Here is a 23498-nt window from a genome sequence, read left to right on the forward strand (position 1 = left end):
GGTTTGTGAACTTTGGGTAAACAATATAGACGAGGTTAAATTGGATTTGAAACATGTAGTTTTCTGTATGTGTCGTTACTTATTAAGATTTTGCACTGTTTAAGAGTTGATGTTACGGCGGTTGAAAACTTTTGAAGAGGATCTTTTGCACATAATACATATGATCCAGAAGACAGCATATTATTTACTCTTCTATCATATTCATCTTTGTCCAAAATTGCGATACTATTGCTTTTATTAGCTTTGTGACGTAATTTTCCTGACCGGCGCAACGTGGGAAATTACGCCACCTATACGATAAACGAGATCCCAGGAGTCGCACAAGTCTGGTCGCGGGGATTTTCCCAGGAGTCTATAGTGATTTGGATAGCCTAAATTTGATAGCCCTGGTTATCAGAGCTCGAGACGAACGTTGCGGGTTACCAAACACCACACTTGAAATCACCACTTTAGTCTGGGTCTTGTGGGGGAAATTGATAATTTTAACTTGACTCTGTGGGCAAATACCTAAGTGACACTCTACTAGCTAACTTAAACAAGACAACTAATAAGCTAAGCAGTCACCCCGCTTACCTACGGAGTTAAGACGTCAACCTGCAACAAACGAGGTTAGTATAAAATAGGCCTAACCTAGCCTAATTCCCACAGAGTCCGAATTTATTAAACAAGAAAAAAAAACACAAGATGGCTTAAGTTGCCCAGGTGAGACACGAAAGGAGAGAAACTGAAACTAAAAAAAAAAATAAAACTGCGTGGAGGAACAACAAACCGGAAAGATCAAATGTCGCACAACACTTGTTACAAAATGGCCACTCACTAGGAAAAATGGAGGATAGTCTAGATATTTTAAAGAATTGTAAGATAGGATATGTAATGAATGCTTGGGAAGAATTGTATATTTATAAGGAAAAATGTCAAAATAGAAATAAGTTGATTAACCCTTCCCGGACGGGTGACGGATATATCCGCATAAGTCATTAGCGATTAAGGACGGGTGACGGATATATCAGCCTATGGTTTTTTATGTTCCGGACGGGAAGCGGTTATATCCGCCTTCTTTTCAGACAGACTGGCAGGTACTTAAACAGTAACCAGATGTTTTGCGGTACCAAGGCGCCACTTTCCTGCTCTATCCATGGCTGCGCTCTCTCTCGCACTCCCCCTCTCTCAGGCGCTGCCCCTCTCTCCCGCGCTGCCCCTCTCTCCCGCGCTGCCCCTCTCTCCCGCGCCGCCCCTTTCTCCCTCACACCAACCACCTCTCCTACACCCCCCACGACGTTTCGCGCTCAAAACCACGTTGTCTGTGTGTTGGCGCCAAACGTTACAGTTGTCTGTCTAGCAGAATGAGATAGTGATGCACGATGGCTTATAACGTAAATAGTACTAGTTTTTCTGGTGATATTATTGAGTTATTGAACAAGAGTTTTTCGGAGGGTGATGTTGCTGTTGATGGGATGGAATTGGACGAAGATGACAACATATCTGTGCGTAGTTGTGATGTAAATAATGCAAATATCGATGGAAATGATATTGATATAGTAAATGGTTTTGTATCCGAAAACGACAAAGACGCTGATGTTCCTCAAGATGAATGTAATGTGGTTCAAGTGGAAAGTATTAGTGATGAACAAGTTAGTGAGGACGATATTGGGAATGCCTCAAGTTTTATTGACTCGGAAAAAGAAAGCCTTCATAGTTCAACCAATGAATCTACAATGGCGTCCAAAAAGTCATTTGCAAAGAACTCTAAAAAGCCATCTAAAAAGAGGTCTACAGAGGCACAACAACCAAATCTAACTAAAGCTAAACTCCTTCGTATGAAGTGGGATAAGGAGTATGCTTTTGTGACCGACAGTGACAGTGGACCTGTAAGTACTATTCCTATTTATAACTGCAATTACGGTCGTAATCTGCCTACAGAATTTGATCTCACTTCAAAACCAATTGATTTCTTTTCACTTTACTTTCATAGTAATCTAATACAATTGATTTGTGATGAAACCAACCTATATGCTCAAAGTTTGCCTATTCAAAACCAAAGGAAACAAAAGGTTTGGGCTGATACAACAACCACAGAGATCCGAGCTCTTCTCGGGGTTGTACTGAATATGGGACTTCACCCGTTGCCTGATATAAAGGACTACTTTTCATTGTCCTGGGTAAACAAGATGCCCTTTTTTTCCGATGTTTTTACTCGAGATAGGTTTTTGATGCTGTTTTGGAGATTACACTTTAGTCATGAACAGGGAAGCGCACGTGACCTCAAAATAAGAAATATTGTGAACACAATTCAAGAGCAATGTAAACTATTCTATACGCCAAGCTCGTATGTGTCAGTGGATGAGAGCACTATTTCATTCAAGGGCAAGATTTCATTCAGAGTTTACAACCCCGACAAGCCTGTAAAATTTGGGCTAAAAGTGTTTGTTCTTTCTGATGCTCTGAATGGGTATATTTACAGTTTTAGCCCATATTACGGTAAAAGTGATGGTAACGAGGATGAGCTTTTGAAAACAACAAATACTGTTCTACAACTCTGCGATTCTTTAGTAAAAGATCCCCTGGACCCTCCATCTGGTCACCATGTATACGTCGACCGTTACTACAATAGCCCTGAACTGGCTAAAGAGTTGCTGAAGAAAAATATGTTTGTTACGGGAACGGTTATGAATAATAGAAAGGAAATGCCAACACTAAGCAAACCGCTCAATTGTGGTGATGTAGAAGCACGAAGAAACAAAGACTTGGGTGTTATTTATTGGAAGGACAAAAGAGTGGTAACTATGCTTACAACCAAACACAAAATAAGCCGGAATGAGATGACAGAGAAGCCCAGCAAGTGGCCAAATAAACCTCCTGTTCTAAAGCCTGATGTTGTCTTAGATTACACTAAACACATGGGTGGAGTTGATCGTGCTGACCACGTGATATCTAGTTATCAGTTTATGAGGCGTACTAAAAAATGGTATCGCAAACTTTTCTTTTGGCTCCTTGAAGTGTCTACGATAAACTCTTACATTCTATATAAATCCTTGCAAGAAGACAACAACAGAGTGGCAATGTCTCACAAACAGTTTAGACTTAGCCTTGTGGAAGATTTAGTAAGAGACTACGTTCAGGAGACCTGCAATTTTACAAGAAGACGACCAGGACGACCGAAAAATGATATTCAACGGCTGAACGGAAAACTCCATGTTATGGGCAAATCACCGAAGGGGTCCTTCAGATGTCATGTTTGTGCAAAGAACAAAGTTCGTAAGGAAACTGTGTACTTTTGTAAAACATGTGACGAAAAACCGTACTTACATCCAGACACATGTTTTGAGGTGTACCACACCCAAAAAGACTATTTTTAGAAGAATGGACTATTTACAGCGTAAAATGATTTTGTAACCTTTTGAAAACTGAAATTATTGTTATTTTTTCTTGTTTTATAAGAATGGACTATTTACAGGCACCTTGTAAACCCCGTAAAATGATTTTGTAACTTTTTGAAAACTGAAATTGTAGTTCAACTTTTTCTTGAAGTGTTATTTTCTTGAAACAGTTTTATATAATAAACAACGCAACAACATATTGTTCTTTATTTATTACCTAACGTTGTCATAGTCATATCTTCAAAGACGGGTGGCGGATATATCCGCAGCTTTTCTACTCATCTGCGGACGGGGAGCGGATATATCCGCATAATTTTTTTTCAAATAAAAACGAGTAAAAAATTATTTGGACAGTATGAAGTGTTCCATTGTGTTTATTTTATGTATATTCGTATAATAATACACAAAAAAGGAAAATTAATTTTTATTTTTTCCTATGATTTTTGCCCGTCCTATGTCACGATTTCGCCCGTCCGGGAAGGGTAATGAACAAATACATTTTGATTCCAGTTGTACTTATAAAATTGTACTGGCCGGTGCTTCCGGTAGCCAATAGGGTATAAGTAGGGACGCCATTAAGATTCTTGTCATTCGCCTATTGGGTCTGATGATGATTGGAGTGTCCAATCGAAATCGATCACCACTTACCCTCTTTTTAGCGAATTTCCCATATAGGGAATAAGCTATTACCGTAGTACTCATGGTAAGACCTGGACGCGGGACCGATTTTTTTTTTCATTTTGAGGTCCCTAGAGGCCAAAAACACCATCCGTTCAAATTCATATATATATATATATATATATATTTATATATATATATATATATATATATATATGTGTCCGTTAGCACGATAACTCGAGCAAAAATGATCCGATTTTGATGAAATTTGGTACAAACGTGTAAACCTACGTTTGTTCGAACGAGTTCGCGATCCAGCATGATCGGACCATGGGAACGGGGGTTTACGGGGGGTTTTATGGGGTAAAAATAGGTTTTTCCCATTTTTGACCCAAAAAACATAAAATTTAGCAATTTCTTTCCAAACCATTTTGTAGAGCTTAAAAAAACAAATAATTTAGTATATTGAAGCGTTATTATGCGCCTAATGGTTACGGAGAAAATTCCAAAAAATTGTAAATTTAAAATTCCCATGTTATTCTTATGGAGAATAAGTAAATTGTTGTAGTTTGCTTGTTTATGAACATATTTTGATCAAATTTGGAAAATGTTTTTATTTCTTACTAACTATTAACGTTTTACAAAAAAAAAAACAGTTTTACCCTCCCTGATGCAGCAAACCTAAGTACTAGTTATACTAATTCTTTTTAAATAGAGAATAAATGTTATATTTTTTAGTAGACATTTCAGTGTAAATCCAATCAGTCAAATGGAAATTCGCTTAGTCTGCAGGTTTGCTGCAGCGGGGGTATTTGTATATTTACCGTCTTGTGAGTAACAGTATAAGCGTAAATATATGTTTTAAGTGTTATAAGACGTTTCTTTTATTTACTTTCCGTAAATTTAATAACACGTACAATGCTGATCAAGAAGTTATTTATTATTTAATTAATAATTCCTATAAATAATATTACAATTAATAATAAAGTTTAACAACTATTAATCAATTATATTTTATTTCTTTATTTAAAATGATGTTACTGATGATCAAATAAAAACCTACATCAGAACAGAATAAGTTCCGAAGTGGGATGTCTTATCAGAGAAGCTGCCTGTCCACACCCAAGTAGTGGAGAGATGCGTGAAGTTGGTGACCGAAGCTTCTGCAAAGGTCTGTGGAGCTAAAGCTCGAGATGGCTTTATAAGAACTATACTCTCAGGTCAAGATCGACGATGCCAGCATTTGATAATATGAAAACAGTTTGAAATGTTCTAACTACTAGTCATGTAATGTGTTCACATGTCACATATCTACTTTGTATTCAATTAATAAAATAACAATGTAAATGTTAAAGCTACTTTACACTTTTTTACCTTTGCTAACTTTTTCAGGTTTTTAACAAATTTTCAAAATATTTGCAGCCGATGCGCGACCGGAAGATGTTAACATACGATACTGTTATTTAAATAGCAATTTCTTAGTTTCTACACTCATCTCCATTCATACTGGGCTTAAAATACCTAATTTATATGGTCACCATTTCATTGAAAAGTATTAAAGTAGATCTTGTAGATGACAATTTCAATTATTACATATTAAAAATTTAAAAATTGCCAACAAAAATGTATTTTTTCATTTTAGCGAATTTTCTATATAGGGAATAAGCTATTACCGTAGGTCTCATGGTAAGACCTCGACCCGGGACTGATTTACTTTTTCGTTTTGAGGTCCCCAGAGACCAAAAACACCATCCGTTCAAATTCATATATATATATATATCAATATTTATATATAAATATATATGTGTGTCCATTAGCACGATAACTCGAACAAAAATCATCTGATTTTGATGAAATTTTGTATAAATGTGTAAACCTACATTTATTCGAACGAGTTCGCGAATCAGCATAATCGGACCAACATAAAATTTTGGAATTTCTTTCCCAACCATTATGTAGAGCTTAAAAAAAGAAATAATTTAGTATATTGAAGCATCGTTGTATGCCTAATGGTTACGGAGAAAATTCAAAAAAATGCAAATTTAAAATTTCCATGTTATTCTTATGGAGAAAATTAAAACTGTTGTAGTGTTGTGTTAGTTGTTAGTTAGTTTTGTTGTATTTTTTGTTGTCGATCAAATTTAGCAAATTTATTTATTTCATCCTATACTATTGACGTTTGGTCAAAAAACACTGTTTACCTTCCCTGTAGCAGCAAACCTAAGCACTCGTTAAATCTAATGTTATTTAAATTGGGAATAAATATGTCTTATTTATGGAAATATTTTAGTAAATATGTAACCAGACAAGTTGAAATTCGCTTAGTCTGCAGGTTTGCTGCGGCGGGGGTATGTTCTTCATAATTTATAGCACATGCGCGACCGGAAGATAACAATCAATATTTTGTTATATTTATACCCTGTTTTTGTCTTACAATTTAGCAACTTTTCTGAGGTATTAAGACTCGAAAAACAAATTGATTTATTCAACCCACCCTAATGTATACTGGTATCTGAGGTTTGTTCTGCTTGTGGTTGCAGGTGCCTTCTCCGTTTGGCAATTGTCTGCCTCACCACCATCATCATCACCACCCCAGCTACACCACTCCACCACCACTGGCCACTGTACCTCCTTACCTGGTGCCACCTCGGGCTGACCACACACCGCTCATCCCGTCTTCTCCACCTTCCATCTTCATCTCTGATGTGAGTAACTTAAATAATGGATTCTAAAGCTCTTCATACATTAGGTGATCGATTGGCGATCAGATTGCCAGCAACCATATTAGTACAGTAAAAATATGTTTTGACCCAAAAAAAATTAGCACAACCGGGGAATTTGGTACAGATGTTGGGTGTACCTTCCTTTTGAACATACTAAAAGTCCCCTAAAATTGAAGCTGTGCTACGGCCGCCATATTGGAAAATGGCGGCATATTTATGTATTTTTCGCTATAGTTACTTTATTATTAGAGATACAGGAAAAAGCTAAACGTACAAAATGTAGGTCATCTAAAAATACACATTTTTTGTATTTACCATCTTCCTCTAAACCCAACGGTTTTTGAGTTATTTGTTATTAAGTATATTTAGTTTTTTCTATTTATCAAAAATAGGTGAAACACATGGAAATTGACCGTTACTTTCAAGGATTATGATAATTTATCCTATTTAGTTAAATAGTGTGATAATATAAAATCTAAAAATTTAAGCTTATTTTATGAGTAAAACAACTCCGTCACAGCAAACCTGCAGACTCAGCAAATTTCCATTTGATTAGATGTTTTATTAAAAAATGTATATAAATAAATTAGGTTCAACAGGTACCTAGGTTTGCTGCTACAGGTAGGTTATAGTGTGTGTTTTTTTTATGTAAAATATCAATACCTTACTATAAAATAACTAATTTTCCAAGTTTGATCAAAATATATCTATAAACAAGCAAACTGCAACAGTTAACTAATTCATAAGAATAGCATGGGAGTTTTAAATTTACAATAAACAAATTTGAATATACAAATTTTGGTTGTGTTTACCAAAAAGATGGCGATTATTCGTCACGATTAGAATATTATAACCAAATGGGTTTTCAAAAGGGAAATGGAGCCTGTTATTTAAGTAGTATTAATTCGTACCAAGCACCGAAAATATTGTATGTAGTAAGGTAATCTACCATATTTTGTAAAGTACGCAATAGTCATATTAATATTTTATCTTCATTTTTTACCCATTTAATAGTTAACATTTTAGTATTTTGATGGCACCACCACACTAACTAACTATACTTGACATCCCATTGTAAATTTGGAAGGGTGTTTTTCGTGTCTAGCTCATGTTGGTGACTAATTAAGTATGGTATAGTATAGTTAGTTTTATTTATCAAAAATCGGTGAAACCCATCGCAATCGACGGTTACTTTCAAGGTTTACGACAATTATTCATCCCACTTAGTTGATATCAGAGTGATAGTGGTAGTGCCACTAATTGTTAATGTTAATTGTGTAAATGTTAATTTATTTATTGGGTAAAAATGAGTATACAATATTAATATGACTATTGCGTAGTTTACAAAATATGGTTGATTACCTCACTGCATACAATATTTCCGATACTTGGTACGAGTTAATATTACAGTACTTAAATTACTTGCTTCATCTCCTTTTGAAAACCCCTTTGGTTAGTATTCGAAACGTGGTGAATAATCGCCATATTTTTAGTAAACACAACCAAAATTTGTATATTTAAATTTGTAAATTGTAAATCTTAAGCTACCATGCTATTATTATGAATTAGTTAACTGTTGCAGTTTGTTTGTTTATAGATTTATTGTGATCAAACTTGGAAAATTAATTATTTTATACTAAGTTATTGATATTTTACTAAAAGAAAACACGCTAAAATAACCTACCTGTAGCAGCAAACCTAGGTACCTGTTGAATCTAATTTTTTTTTTAAATACAATTAATAAAACATCAAATCAAATGGAAATTTGCTGAGTCTGCAGGTTTGCTTTGGCAGAGTTGTTTTACTCATAAAATAAGCTAAAATTTTAAGATTTTATAGTATGACACTATTTAACTAAATGGGATAAATTATCATAATCCTTGAAAGTAACGGTAAATTTCCATGTGTTTCACCTATTTTTTATAAATAGAAAAAACTAAATATACTTAATAACAAATAACTCAAAAACCGTTGGGTTTAGAGAAAGATGGTAAATACAAAAAATGTGTATTTTTAGATGACCTACATTTTGTACATTTAGCTTTTTCCTGTATCTCTAATAATAAAGTAACTATAGCGAAAAATACATAAATATGCCGCCATTTTCCAATATGGCGGCCGTAGCACAGCTTCAATTTTAGGGGACTTTTAGTATGTTCAAAAGGAAGGTACACCCAACATCTGTACCAAATTCCCCGGTTGTGCTAATTTTTTTTAGGTTTATGGAATTTTTCTCTTATTTTTACTGCACTATATTGCCTAAATATTGCCCAATGTATGTGTGGGGGGGTTTTTCAATCGGAGTGCCGGTGATTTTGACATTGCCCAGCCTGATTGCTTGATTATCCCTGGCAATCCACCAAACCGCCACCGATTGGAAGAGGTTTTGTACAGCACTTTCACAATGTCATTAAGATTCAAGATTCAAATAGGGTCAAGTGGGGTAATTGGGAGCAAGGGACTATTGGAATCACGGGTTGCAGTGATCTTATTTTTGCTCCAAAAATTACACATGTTGAATTTTATAACACCTCATATGTTTTTTTTTCAGTTACCACTAATTTTTTTGATAAAAATTTCACTTTTTTTTTGCTAAATGCTCGCATTTACACTTGTCACACAAATTTGATTATGATTTTTTGGATTTTTTTCTGATTTTTTCCTGGAAGTGTTGAAATGATAAGAAGACTTGAAATGTACTTATTTTTCATCAAGGAATCCATAAAAAATATCAACAATAAATCATAAATCATAAATCTTTATTGGTCATTAAATAACAGATGTTATAATAGACCTCGTTAACAAAAAAAGGTGCCAAAAAGGGCCATAGATTCTAGATAGTATAACATGGTCTATAACATGGAATCTTCACTAAATATAACAAAGACAACAAGAAAATAAATAGTTAAAAATCATTTGAAAAACACAGAACTATATACAGAAACAAAAGGGTGAGGTACTTAAACAAAGTGTTTGAAAGACTAGGTAACAGTTGACTAGGGACTAAGTAAGAACAAGATAACGATAACAATTTTACCATTACAGTTGTGTTTTGCAAAAAATTCATCCAAACTGTAAAAAGGGTGGTCAGCAAGCCAAACTATCAACTTTTGTTTTAGCCAAGTACAAGGAATGTCAAGTATTTCACTTCCAAAACAATTTACTATTTTTACTGGATACTAGCAAAACTTTGCTGTACTGTTGTTAGTCTGGTGTAGTGTAGGGCCTATCCAAAGCAGATCTTCCCCTTGTGCAATAAGAGTGAAAATTATTTCTAGAGCTAAAATAATTAGGATTTTGTTTTACAAAAATAACACACTCTAATATATAGAAATTTACAGTTGTCAGAATATCTGTTGCTTTGAAAAGAGGTTTACAATGGTCCCTTAACCCTGAATTGGTCAACAGTCTTACAGCCTTTTTTGAAGCTTTAAAATTATTAGAATGTGGGTGGAGTTACCCCACAGTAACAGACCATACTTTAACAGACTTTGAAAAAAAGCAAAATACGCAGATCTAACATACAAAGGAGGAACAAAATCTCTTAGACGTCTAATTAAAAATAAAACTCTTGACAATTTCTTACTTAAGTTATATAAATGGGTTGACCAGCTTAAGTCACTATCCAAATCTATGCCTAATAAATTTACACTTGACAAAAAATTCTTTTCTTCCTCAGGTGTGCGACCTAACTTAAAAACAGTAGTTTGAGTCTTTTCAGGATTCATAAAAAACCCATTGACACTGAACCAGTTCCTAGTTTCATTGAGGGAAAGTTTGGACAGCACCATGAGTTCACTAAAGGTACCTTGACTATTTAATAGGGGTGTGCGATGCATCGAAAATGCATCGAAATTTCGATTCGATTCGATTCGATGCATCGAATCGCGATTCGATTCAGTGGTGGTCAAAAAACGATTCGATTCACGAGGGAGTCAGTATCCATATACGAAAAACGCCTGCAGAAAGTCAATGCAATACCCGCAATACAGGAGCGCGTTGCTGTTGCGTTTCCTTTACGAAGGCGTTCTTATTTAATACATTCTTTGCATTAAATATAGCTTTAATTGTTTTATATTTTTTTGTTTTGACATTGCAAATGATTAGAGGTTTTGTTTTTTGTCTTGATGTAAGCAGTGTGTGAAATATTTTACTACTGTGAACCTAGCCAAAACAAGGTAGGTTACTCCAAAATCATTTTAAAATCTATTACAGAGGAATTAAAATGTTCAAATGAGAATTAAAAATTAAGTTGGCTCACGACCTTTAAGAATAAAGACACAACAGAGCAATTGCCGCACTGCCACTAGCCAGAGCCAGGTCTAGTCATCTACTGATAAGAGTAACAAGACAAAAGCCGTGACGCAACACTAACAGTGCAAAGAAAACAAAGTCAAAAGAATAGAAAGACTATTTATCCAGACATACTAGTATAATCATTTATTGTTCATTCAATACCTAATTAAAAATATATTTTAGTATTTTACATAATAAATTATAAACAAAAGAAATATCTGATATAGTGAACAGATCTGTATCTTGGTTAAATAGGGTTAAAAAAATATATTTCTAAGATCCAATACAATATTTACAACTCACAAATTACATTGAATTAATTTCTTTGAAAATAATCTCTAACAGTTTTGTGTTTTTGAATAAAGAAATATATTTCTTTGTCTCTACTTCCTTGTTTCATCACTTGCATTTTGTCAGCAATTGAAGCAACTGGGTAGCAACCGGGTGGTGTAAGAGGGGAGGGGGAGGGTCTATGACCTTGAATTCACACATCGTTGCCCGGGCCTGGCTGGTGAGACTGATTCATTGTTTTTGTTGACATACTACTACCCTTCCTTAAGAGAAAAAGGCCCTGCTGTTCCAAAAACATTGAGGGTAGTTTAAAAACATTGACCTGTGTTGCCAAGGGCACTAGAAGATAGCATTTAACTTTCTTGTCTCTTGATTTAATATTATTTTAATCTTCTATATATTATTTAAGAGTTACTTTTCGGGTACCTAATTAGTTGTCATATTGTTTAGCTTCATTTTATGGATTTTTAATTCTTTTCATTCATTAGCTATCAAAATCAGTTGTTTTAGGATTTTAATCTCTTGCAGTACCGGTAGGTCTATACTACTGTATGACATGATATGCATTTTTTAGTCCTTATTAATTATACCATAAACAATGTTTGTATGTTATTTACTGTTTTTGAGTTTTATAGGAAATTAGTTTACACAATATCTTTTCTTCAATGAGTTCTCCACTTGACATGTTGCTTCTAGCATATTACTATTTTAGGCCCTATAAAAATAATGCCTATGTAAAGCTGTAGGCCTACTGATGCCAATAATAATTCTTTATTTATGATGATGTAACAAATAATGTAAGTGTGAGGTTATTATACTAAGGAGGTTAGGAGGCAGGGAATGAATGATACATGTTGCATCCGGTGGAAACATATTATTTTTATTTTCTTCTTGCTTGCAGTCCTGAAGCCGGTCCACAGGCCCTAAACTTGTGATATGTAAATTTATTTCTTAATGGTCTTTTTATATTAAGTTCCATTCAAATTTGTTGTAATTTAGCTACCGGTACCTATTTAGTTATTTAAACAGTTATTAAAATGAGAATGAATGTCTTGATAAAAAAAATATTTTCTTCTTTCTTGCAGTTGAGCCAATTCCAAGTAAAAATTATGAAATAGGCAAGTAAAGCAGCTCACTGGTATTTCCAGCAGTTATTCTAATACATATGATTGAAAATAAATATTTTTTCACCTAAAATTCATATGTAAGTATGAATAGGCCTAATACCACATCAACAAAAATTTGTATTACACAAATGTGATAAATTTTAATTATTGTTAATCCACTCAATTGACAATTATGAATAGAAAAATACCGTATTGCTTCGAATCGAGTTGCATCGAATCGAATCGAAAATCTTTTGAATCGAATCGTTGCTTCGAATCGAAAATTTTTTGCTGCTTCGCACACCCCTACTATTTAAGAAAGAGGAGTCATCCGCATAAATCACAGAGGTACTGGACATACATTTATCCAAATCATTAATCATTATAAGGAAAAGAACAGGGCCTAACACCGAGCCCTGGGGCACTCCGCAAAAAAACCTCACTCTCATTTGACAATATACCCGCAACATCAACTGCTGCCTGTGGTCTGATAAGTAAGACTTAAAAAGATTGAGTTCTGTGCCACGGATACCGTAGTACTCAAGTTTATTCAAAAGTAAACCATGGGGAACACAATCAAACGCTTTACTCAGGTCAACTAGAGTTGCCTGGGTAAGAGAGGCGTTTTCATAAGAATTTAGCACATGCTGCACCAAGCGCATTACCGCATCCGTGGAACATCTACCCGTTCGAAACCCAAATTGATAGGTGAAAAACTACAATGTTTGCAGTGTCTGTAGGTCAAAAATCCCAATGAGTCAAATAATACATTATCAGTATTTTTACCTTTTTGGTAGCCTAAGGTGTCCAAAATTCTTATCTCGTGCGAGACGCGTTTCGCATTAATTACAATGCATCTTCAGTCGCTGTCACAGGTCTCAACATTGCCCACAGAAGTGGTTGTCACAATTTACAAATTAATGCGAAACTCGTCTCGCAGGAGATAAGAATTTTGGACACCTTAGGCTACCAAAAAGGTAAAAATACTGATAATAAATAGGTGTCTAGGCTAATATCTACAAATAATACAGTCCGTGCTAATAACGTAGTCTATGTTAAAGCGATTGACACATTGGGAATTTGACCTAATGCAACAGCAGTTTTAATATGACGAAATACGATAAAATACAAGTTCAGTTTCGCTGAGTCAACAGTGCCGGAAGGTCAAAAGCAATTAAAAGTAACGTCGATTCAGTGTAAAGTAGACCTCCTGCAACGCTCCCAACCAACAAAATGCGCTTTTAGTTACTTCGTGTTTGTCATAATTAGAATAAAGCTAAAATTATCATATTTGGTACATAGCTTATCTATTAATGCTTCTTGCCAACTGTTTGGTCAAAACTGTAAATAGGTATAGTTTATTTTTCGAATATAAGGTAATGAAAAGCCTTTTGTCAAAATTTGTGGCATGAAATAGTTAGTAAGCGCGGAATCAGTTTACGTATTGGTCAGAGATGTTTTGTCTATGGAAAAATTGATGCTAATAATTATATGCTACACATACGTTTTTGGAAAAATGTTTGGTACACTCTGGTTCGAGAGATATTTCACCTAAGAAGAGGTAACAATAACCTTGACGCTGCAAACAGGACGATCTAAAGATTTCTGGTTATTATATACCTACGTTTGTAAAAGGAGATCCATTTAACTTTAGAACTATATTACGAGTTATAATGTACACATACATATATTAAGCTTCGGAAGGGTTGAAACCTGTCCAAACTATCATCTATATATTAATAGGCAAGCATGTTTCTTTAAAACCTTTTTTCTCAGCTCGTGTGCATCGTAGGGAAAATCTACGCATACCGTTGGAAAGCTATTTTCCTGTAGGTGTGCAGAATCCCTTTATAAATTTAAATAGGCTCAAAGATAAGCACAAAAAATGAGTTTAAAAATTTGAAAAAATTAACATGGATCTTATGCGTTGCTATGCTGGTTACGAAATAACAACGAAATATAAACAGAAAATCAAAACAAATGGAGGAAACTCCAATCACATGTTTTATTTACAGTGTGGGGTGAAAATAGATAAGTGAGTACAGTACATTAGATATTTTTGGTCGAGTTTCGACCACTGGACGACCTCTCGTATATATTAACACGTAAAAGGGTGTTATTGTTTCACGATTCTAAATCAACCAGTCGACGGATTTTCATGATTTTTGTGTTGAAAGAAAGATAATTTTGAGAACTAGGGAGTGTCAAAGCCATAATTGTAAATTAGGGTCCCATTTTTTTTTTTTTAGAAATTAAGTTTTAATTTTTAAAAAGTCTAGCAGCCGACGCTAACCTTCTAAGCTAGCTTTTAGTACAATATAATTTGCTTAACAGAGGGTTGGCAACACTGAGCCAATGAGTAGACAGCGGCTTCAGACGCTCCGTATTTAAGTTAATATTTACACTGTTTAAGTTTACATTAGCGTGGTAAATTTTGTGTTAACGGTTAGAGACTAGTATCAAGATCAGGCGGTTAAGTTTGTTTTTGTCCTTGATAATTACCCAAGACTTGTTATCAACAGTATCAGTGCCAGTCGTCAACGTGGTCGTAACGCCGCGTATAGCTCCGGTCCGTGCGTGCACGGATTTCGTGTTCAGTGTCAGTGTTGTTACTATACACGTGTAGTGACAGTTTATATGGGTGATAGGAAGATCAACGATTTCTTCAACACTGTGACACCTAGATCTACCAAACGTCAGCGTGCATCGTCATCACCCGACGTGACAATATCCCCCACCGGCGAGATCATGGACACAGAGAAGGTAGGCCAACTTACACAGGGGCAGCTTATGGCCTGTCTTAGTTCACTGTTGGACGAGAAGATGTCTAAGTTAGCTACAAAAGAAGACTTGGTTGGTTTAACCAAGAAAGTTGAAGCTCTGCAGGAGGAGAACGAAGCCCTAAGGTGTGAAATAGCATCAATTAAGAAGCAAGAAAGTCTGATGTTCGGCAAGATAGTGGACCTAGAGGCTAGATCTAGGCGCAACAATTTAATCTTTAGAGGCCTAAAAGTACCAGAAGGCACTACGAACTACAGCATGTGCATCAGAAGGTTTTGTAAGGAGGTTTTGGACACGGATGACAATCTGTACGTAAATAGAGCGCACCCTTTAGGCAAAGATCGTAGCACCATCATCGCACACCTGCCCCACGATCAAGACATTCAGTACATCATGTCACGAGTCAATACGCTGAAGAACACAGGCTACGTGGTTCACCGAGACCTTCCACGGGAAATCCGGGAAAAAAGAGCCTACCTGGCGAAGGTGCGTGCGGAGGTGACGAGAGCAACGGGCAGCAAGAAGAAGATGCCATTGACACATGACAGCCTTGTCATTGAAGATAGCCGCTTCACCTGGGAAGGTAAACTCAGATCTGGGGACATGGACGGAGGTGAGCATCTCAGACAGCTGACTGGCCATGACTTCACTGACTTCCTAACTAAGCTACAGCAGCAAGGACCCCGGTACCGGGGAGATGACAGCGGGATACCCACAACTGCATCTACTAAGGATGCTGTAAGGACAACTGCGCCAGTCGTCAGCGGCCACTGAGGATCTTCCGCTGATCCTGACGATTACCATGGACAACGGACCAGCAGAAGTCAAGGCCAACGAGATGTTTTAACGGACTATCTACGAATTCTTACACAATTCTTAGACAACCAACAGAATGTAAACAACATAATTGGATGTATCGTCGACTCAGCAAGCGTAAAGCCGGCTATAGTAAATAGCGATGGTAGCACTAAAATTAATAATAAACAACCTTGGTTTGATTATGAATGTCTTACGTCGCGAAAACGGTTATTCAGGCTATTAAATTTATTTAGGAATACTAGTTCCAAGGAAATTAAGGATAGATATCTAGAATTGAATAAGAGCTACAAAAAGCTATGCAGTAAGAAAAAAATGATGTATTCCCAGAAAATAATAAACGACTTAGAACAAACCTCAGATAGTAGGGCATTGTGGAAAGCAATCAATCGATTTAAATGTAATAAAAGGCAGACTATAGGAGATATACTGACAAATGAATGGGTAAGACATTTTGAAAAGCTGTTAAACCCTGCCCTGACGTTTACAACAATTAATTTCGCCTTGCCTGAGATTGTGATTGAAGATTTAGATAGAGAGTTTACTATAGCTGAGATAAAACATGTGTTAAAAAAACTAAGGCAGAAAAGACCTTAAAAAAACTCCAAGTGTAATCCTGGCTATGACAGAGTACCCTACGAATTCTTTAAGAACGCCCCAATCAACCTCTTAGAAAAATTAATGATAGTATATAACAAAATTTTAATTGACGAAACGGTTCCGAACTCTTTTAAAAGCTCCATTGTATTCCCGCTATTTAAGAAAGGAGATAAGGATAATGTAAACAACTACAGAGGGTTATCATTTATAGATTGTGTGTGTAAGATATTTACAGGGCTGATAAACAACAGACTATATACATGGGCGGTAGAACACAATAAATTGACAGAGTTTCAGGCTGGTTTTAGAAAAGATTATTCAACTACGGACAATATATTTAATTTATCATCAATGATCGAAATTAGTATTAATAGAAACGAAAAACTGTTTTGTTTTTTTGTGGATTTTTCCTCTGCCTTCGACACAATTGACAGAAAGTCGCTGATTTATAAATTATCATGTTTGGGAGTGTCGACAAAAATGTTAAACATTTTATCAGATTATTACGATGGCACGGTGGCGGGTGTGTGGTGCAAGGGCGGTGTCACTGAGTTGTTTGCTACTACAGCCGGTTTAAGACAAGGATGTATTCTGAGCCCTCTTATGTTCTCAATGTTCATAAATGATCTGCCAGATATCTTGGAAGGGGGGTGTAGTTTTGGTGGGTCCAGAGTTAATATCCTCATGTATGCAGACGATATTGTTCTCATGTCACCTACAGCCCAAGGACTACAGCACATGATTAAAAGACTCGAAAACTATTGTGACATGTGGAACCTGGTCGTAAACCTGAACAAATCCAAGGTCATGGTGTTTAGAAAAGGTGGCAGGCTAAGTGGAAACAATATATGGTGGTATAAAGGAGACCGTATAGAAGTAGTCAATCAATACAAATATCTAGGCATAACGTTTACATCTACATTATCATGGGAACATCATTTTAAAGAGAAAGCCAGGACTGCCAATTTAGCGTTAAATGTTGTGTGGGGGAACCTGATCACCAACAAAATGTTACCAATTAACACTAAATATATTGTCTTCAACTCCATTATAAAATCAATTGTATGCTACGGAGCACAGGTATGGGGCTTTAAGGAGAGTAAATATGTCGAATCAATACATAAACAATTTATCAGGAAGTTGTTCCGTTTGCCCCACAATACACCAAATTATGTGATTTATTTAGAGACCCTATCAGAAAAAATATACTTTTACACCATGAGTCAAAATTTAAACTACATTTTAAAGAATCTATCATCACAACCAAACCGCCTTACAAAAATCTTAGCCGAACAAATTATAGACAAAAATATAGGCTGGAGCAGAGAATGGAGAGAGTTAGGCCTCAGTTGTGGGATTTTTATAGATTTTAGAATAGACAGGTTGGACAGACTGCAGTCACAGCTGATGAGTGTGGTTGAGGGGGTGAGGGGGAGGTGGCGGGCAGACTGTCTAGGCAGAGCCCGTACATCACTCTATCACCAACAATATCTGACCCTCGACCTTGACCTCGGCGACAGACATGTATTGTGCCAAACATCTGATATTAGCGTAATATCCTGGAGTATTAAAGCGAGAGCAGAACTTGTTGACCTTAATTTTAAACCTTGGATGACTAATAAAATCTACACATGTTCATTGTGCAATCTGAATGAAATAGAATCCGTTTTTCACTTTGTGTCCGTTTGCCCAATATTAGGTAATATAAGGAAAAAATATTTTAATACACTTCTTTTAAGCAAATCTGATTTTGAAGAATATTTGAATGGTAGGGATTGGCGGATATTGGCGGGTTTCTTAAGAGAAGCCTGGCAGTACAGATGGGCACTGGTAGAAGAATATAATTTTTAAATCAAACATTTCTCTTGTCTAAAAGTGCCTAAAATTAGTTGTATATTTCTTTCCTTTAAAAAAAGAGTAAATAAAATAGTAATCTATTTGTTTTATTTTTTTTTATTCCGTAAATTTAACTGTATTGTTGTTGTTCAAGTAGCTTATTATTATTTTCTCAGTGTCTATCGTATTATTTTGATTATTTGTTAGGTATATATATGTTGTGGTTGTTTTTAAGTGTTATTGTAACTTTGCTGTGTTGCCAACCTGGCCGACGGCCCTTCCGGCCAATGCCTAAAGTGTTTATTTTAGCAGATGCCCTGCGTGGTATCTGGAAATGTAAATAAAAGCCATGTAAATAAATATGTTGAAGATGGCCACCAAACTCTGTAATACAAGCATCTGGCTCTGTACACTACCATACCGACATGACATTCCGAGTAACAGTGAACTTCACTACAAAATATTTTTGATAAATAACTACATATGGAGACTCTCTGAAGAAAGCAGCAACATTGATATCATTGACATGTACTTAATAGAAAACAAATACTTCACTGAACATGGATTGCATCTATCAAACAAGGGGAAATCATTTTTGGGCAAGAGCCTCAAGAGACTCATTTGCTCCCCCATGGGGTGTGTGAGAGATAACATTTCACTCAACATTTTTGCCAATAATATTGTCAATTTTCAACGCTTGACCGGAGCCTCTGTGAATGTAATAGCTTTTCACGAAAAATCATCACGACCTCTGTGGAGCGGACAGACTTTTCCACTGTTTCTTAAAGCTTTGTGTTCTGCTATCTCAACAGCTGAGCGGAAATCAGAAGAACAGACGAGAGAAAACCTAGATGTAAACAACTGTGGAAATAAAATAACTACAGAATCTGCAAAAAGTTCTCCAACAGGTAACAAAGAATCCCAGACATGTACCATCACAACACCTTCTACAAACTCTCCTGGATTTAAAGGTAGGGAAACTCCCAACTCAATAAAAAGCATCGAGCTAAGCAATTTTTTAAGCAAACTTTCTACTAGTCCCAGCAATATCAACAACACAACAGAATCAAATGACATTCCTAAGGACCTGGTAACAACAGACAATTCACCACCTGCATCTGCTCAACCACCCTTGAGACGCTCTAAAAGAACCGGCATCAACAAAACGTTTGGTGTAAAAAGTCTGCAAAATTGTAAAAATAATACTGAGTTAGCATGTAAGCAAAATAGTTTTTTAGGCTGACTTCAGACACATCAGGACAAAGAAATAGTGAAATTGTAATTCTATCTTTAAATATTCAATCATTAAGGAACAAATTAAACCATCTTGAAATCATTCTTAACCAAACCCTGTCAAATATAGTATGCTTAAGTGAGCACTGGCTTAGTAATGAAGAAATTAACTTTTATGTCCCAGAAAATTTTGAATTAGGTACAAATTATTGTCGTCAATTTCCACTGATTCATGGAGGTACTGCAATTTATGTCAAACGTGTAAATTATGAAAAAATAGATTTGTCTGATTTTAGCTTTAACTTTTTACTTGAGGTATGTGCTGTTAGATTGTTAGATTATGACTTATTAGTTTTATCTATTTATCGTACCCCTGATTCAAGCTTTACAGAGTTCTGTAGAAAATTGGAAGATCTTCTATTGTTTGTTTCATCTAAACCTAAACTTTTCAAGTACATCGCCCTGGCTGGTGATTTCAATATAAACATCTTAAACCATAATGATAAAGAGGGAAAGTATTTTTTGAATTTGCTTAGGTCATTTGATTTGTTCCCAACCAATGTCAAACCAACCAGACAAACTGCTTGTTTAGACAATATTTTCACTAATGTCAATAATCAAGCCTTGCTTCACTGTTTTATTACTGGGGAGGGAATAATATCGGATCATGCTGGAGTGGTTTCAAAATTCTTGATTGGTAAAAATAAGAATAACAGTTGCTTAGTTAACAAAGAGGATTCTTACTATAGGAAACGCCTTGTATCATCAACAAGACTTGAAAATTTTGTCAATAGGTTAAGTAATATCGATTGGTGTACCTTGTATTCTATTAATGACATAAACTTAGCTTTTACATATTTTCTTAGGGTTTTAATTTCAGATTTTAATTTATGCTGTCCTGTTGTAAATGTGAAAAGTAATATTAAGATGAATAATAGATGTAATAGTTGGTTTACTACAGAATTGGAGTCAATGCGTAAATATTTATTGTTATTGTATGACAAATGGAAATATAGCAAGAATGTAAATGATAGGAACAATTTTAAAAGGTACAAAAGCATGTATACAAACAAGATAAGAGAAGCCAAAATCACTGCTAATGACAAACTAATTGTTCAATCCAAAAATACATGTAAAAAAGCTTGGAAAATAATCAGAAAAGAATCAGGACAGATTAAAACATTTTCCAAAACAACTTTAACACCTAACACTCTCAACAATTTCTTTACTTCTGTTTCAAACAACACACAAAATAAACTCTATAATGATGATAATGTAATTACTCATCTTGAATTGTTGAGTAACTGCCCTAAGCCTTATTCTAATACTCCTGACATACAGATATTTAAATGGACCCTTGTTGATAAACATAAAGTGCGTTCTTTGGTCTGTAAACTCAGTGGTTCCCGTAGTGAAGATTTGTTTGGACTCTCCAATTTTACTCTTAAATACATAGTTAATTTTATCCTAGAACCTTTAACATATCTTATAAATTTCGCTTTAATTGAAGGAAAGTTTCCTGATTGTTTAAAAACCTCCAGAGTAACGCCAATTCACAAGAAAGGCGACAAGAATGTCCCATCAAACTATCGTCCAATAGCTTTGGTTCCAATTTTAGGAAAAATAATTGAATCATGTATGCTTGAGCAGCTTCAACACTTTTTTACTGTTAATAACCTTTTATATAAAGGTCAATACGGCTTTAGAGCCAACTGTTCAACCACAATGGCTGTAGAAGAATTAATTAACCAAGTTTTGCAAGGGTTTGAAGACAAGTTGGTGACAGGTACATGCCTTATTGATTTGACCAAGGCCTTCGACACAATCTCCCATCCCATTCTTCTTGATAAACTATATTACTATGGCGTTAGGAACCGTGAACTCAACATCATTCAATCCTACCTGGAAAACCGTAAACAGCAGGTCGTGATAGGAGATGATTATTCTGATATTTTGGAATTGAATGCTGGTGTTCCGCAGGGGTCCATTTTAGGACCTTTCCTGTTTTTGATTTTTATTAACAACTTTAGTTTTAATATCCCTACTCAATCAATACTTTATGCTGATGATACTACCCTGTTCTGTAAAGATGATAATGTTTTAACAGTTGAGTACGATCTTAATCATGCCCTAAACTGTGCTAAATTCTGGTATAAAATCAATAATTTGGCTATCAATGAGGAAAAAACAGAATACATCTACTTTTCACTAAAAAAAGATCAACCCACTGATGCTTATAAAACAGTCAAACTCTTAGGCATCCATCTTAACAACAGACTAAGCTGGGATAACCACATTACACAAATTTGTAAAAGATTGGCTAGAATAACCTGTCTCTTGAGAAAACTTAGATCATGTGTGAGTTTTAACACTCTAAAAATGACTTACTACGGTTTGTTTCACTCACAGCTGCTTTATGGTTTGCGTCTCTGGGGTGGTTCACACTTAGCTCAGAAAGCATTTGTTTGGCAAAAGAAAGCTCTTAGAGCCATGCTAGGATTGCAAGATCATGAATCCTGTAGGAAAATAACAACTAGCTTATTATTATTTTCAACAATAGGCTATAACTACATTTTAAATATTCAAAATCCATATTGTTGCATATATGGTTTCCACTTTTCCAATTTAAATTTGCTTACACTGCCATCTATGTACATTCTTTGTAATTTAATTCATATAAAAAACAACCCCTTAAAATTTTCTAGCTATTCTCATCCATACAACACGAGGCACAAAAACAACCTAGTCACACCTCAAATCAGACTTTCAAAAACTTTAAATAGCCATTTTTACATCCAACATATTTTCTTCAACAAGCTACCCACTTGTTTTCGTGAACTACCTCTAAACCAATTTAAAAGAAAAATTACTGAGTTTTTAAAATCAAAAGCATTCTACACGCAGGAAGAATTTTTAAATAGTGACATATCATGTTTAGATTCTAAATAGGATATTGTATGTATTGAAATTTGTAATTGATGTATGATCTATTTTTAAGTACTATTGTAACAATGCCTATTACAAAATGTTATGTTTAATGGCTGCAATAAATCTTATTGAATCTTATTGAATCTTCTATAGAACTATTAGGTTTTTGGCGAATTTCCCATATAGGGAATAAGCTATTACCGTAGTACTCATGGTAACACCTGGACCCGGGACCGATTTAATTTTTTGTTTTGAGGTGGCCAAAAACACCATCTGTTCAAATTCATATATATATATATATATATTGTTATATACAGGGTGAACAACTTAACTGTGCCACCATTGGTATCTCAGAAACTATTAGTTTTAGAGAGAACATTAAATGGGGAACTTCAACTAGTTTTTAATGATATTAAAAAATATGAATTCCAATGTTTCAAAAATGGCCGCCATTTTCCAATATGGTGGCTAACTTTGAAATTTCTTATGGAACACCCTATATTGTATCATGTTTTCGGATAGAACATGCAATTTAAAAACCTTTTTATTCCCGACATTTTTTCGATAAACTCACTCAAACCCACTCGTTTAGGAGTTACAGCCTATGGAAAAATGACTTCTGGTGTACATTTTACATCATGTAGCTCCTAAACAAGTAGGTTTACAGCGAAAATGTGAAGAGTAAATAAGCCAAATAAGTCTTAAAATTGCATCCACATTCCATAAAGGCCATAAAATACACAGTTTTCCACTTTTCAAGTTTGCCGCCATAAAAAAAAATGGAATTAATATTTTTAACGAATTTTATGGTCTTTTTGGAATGTGGATGCAATATTAAGACTTATTTAAACTTTGCATTTTCGCTATAAACCTACTTGTTTATACTTGTTTTT

General features: G+C 35.0%; 1 protein-coding gene across 2 annotated transcripts in view; it reads left to right on the forward strand.

Moving 5' to 3' along the window:
- The window catches only part of LOC128983245 (E3 ubiquitin-protein ligase RNF38), a 186972-nt gene that overhangs the window by 115249 nt on the left and 48225 nt on the right, over positions 1–23498 (forward strand). For both annotated transcript variants that reach the window (XM_054402489.1, XM_054402482.1), the window contains one exon: positions 6536–6700. In XM_054402489.1, coding sequence (XP_054258464.1) covers positions 6536–6700 — 165 coding nt within the window. The remainder of the gene's footprint in view (positions 1–6535; positions 6701–23498) is intronic.

Source organism: Macrosteles quadrilineatus, unplaced genomic scaffold, assembly GCF_028750875.1.
Source record: "Macrosteles quadrilineatus isolate MER2022 unplaced genomic scaffold, UCM_ALF_1.0 Scaffold_1__1_contigs__length_201487025, whole genome shotgun sequence".
Taxonomy (NCBI): domain Eukaryota; kingdom Metazoa; phylum Arthropoda; class Insecta; order Hemiptera; family Cicadellidae; genus Macrosteles; species Macrosteles quadrilineatus.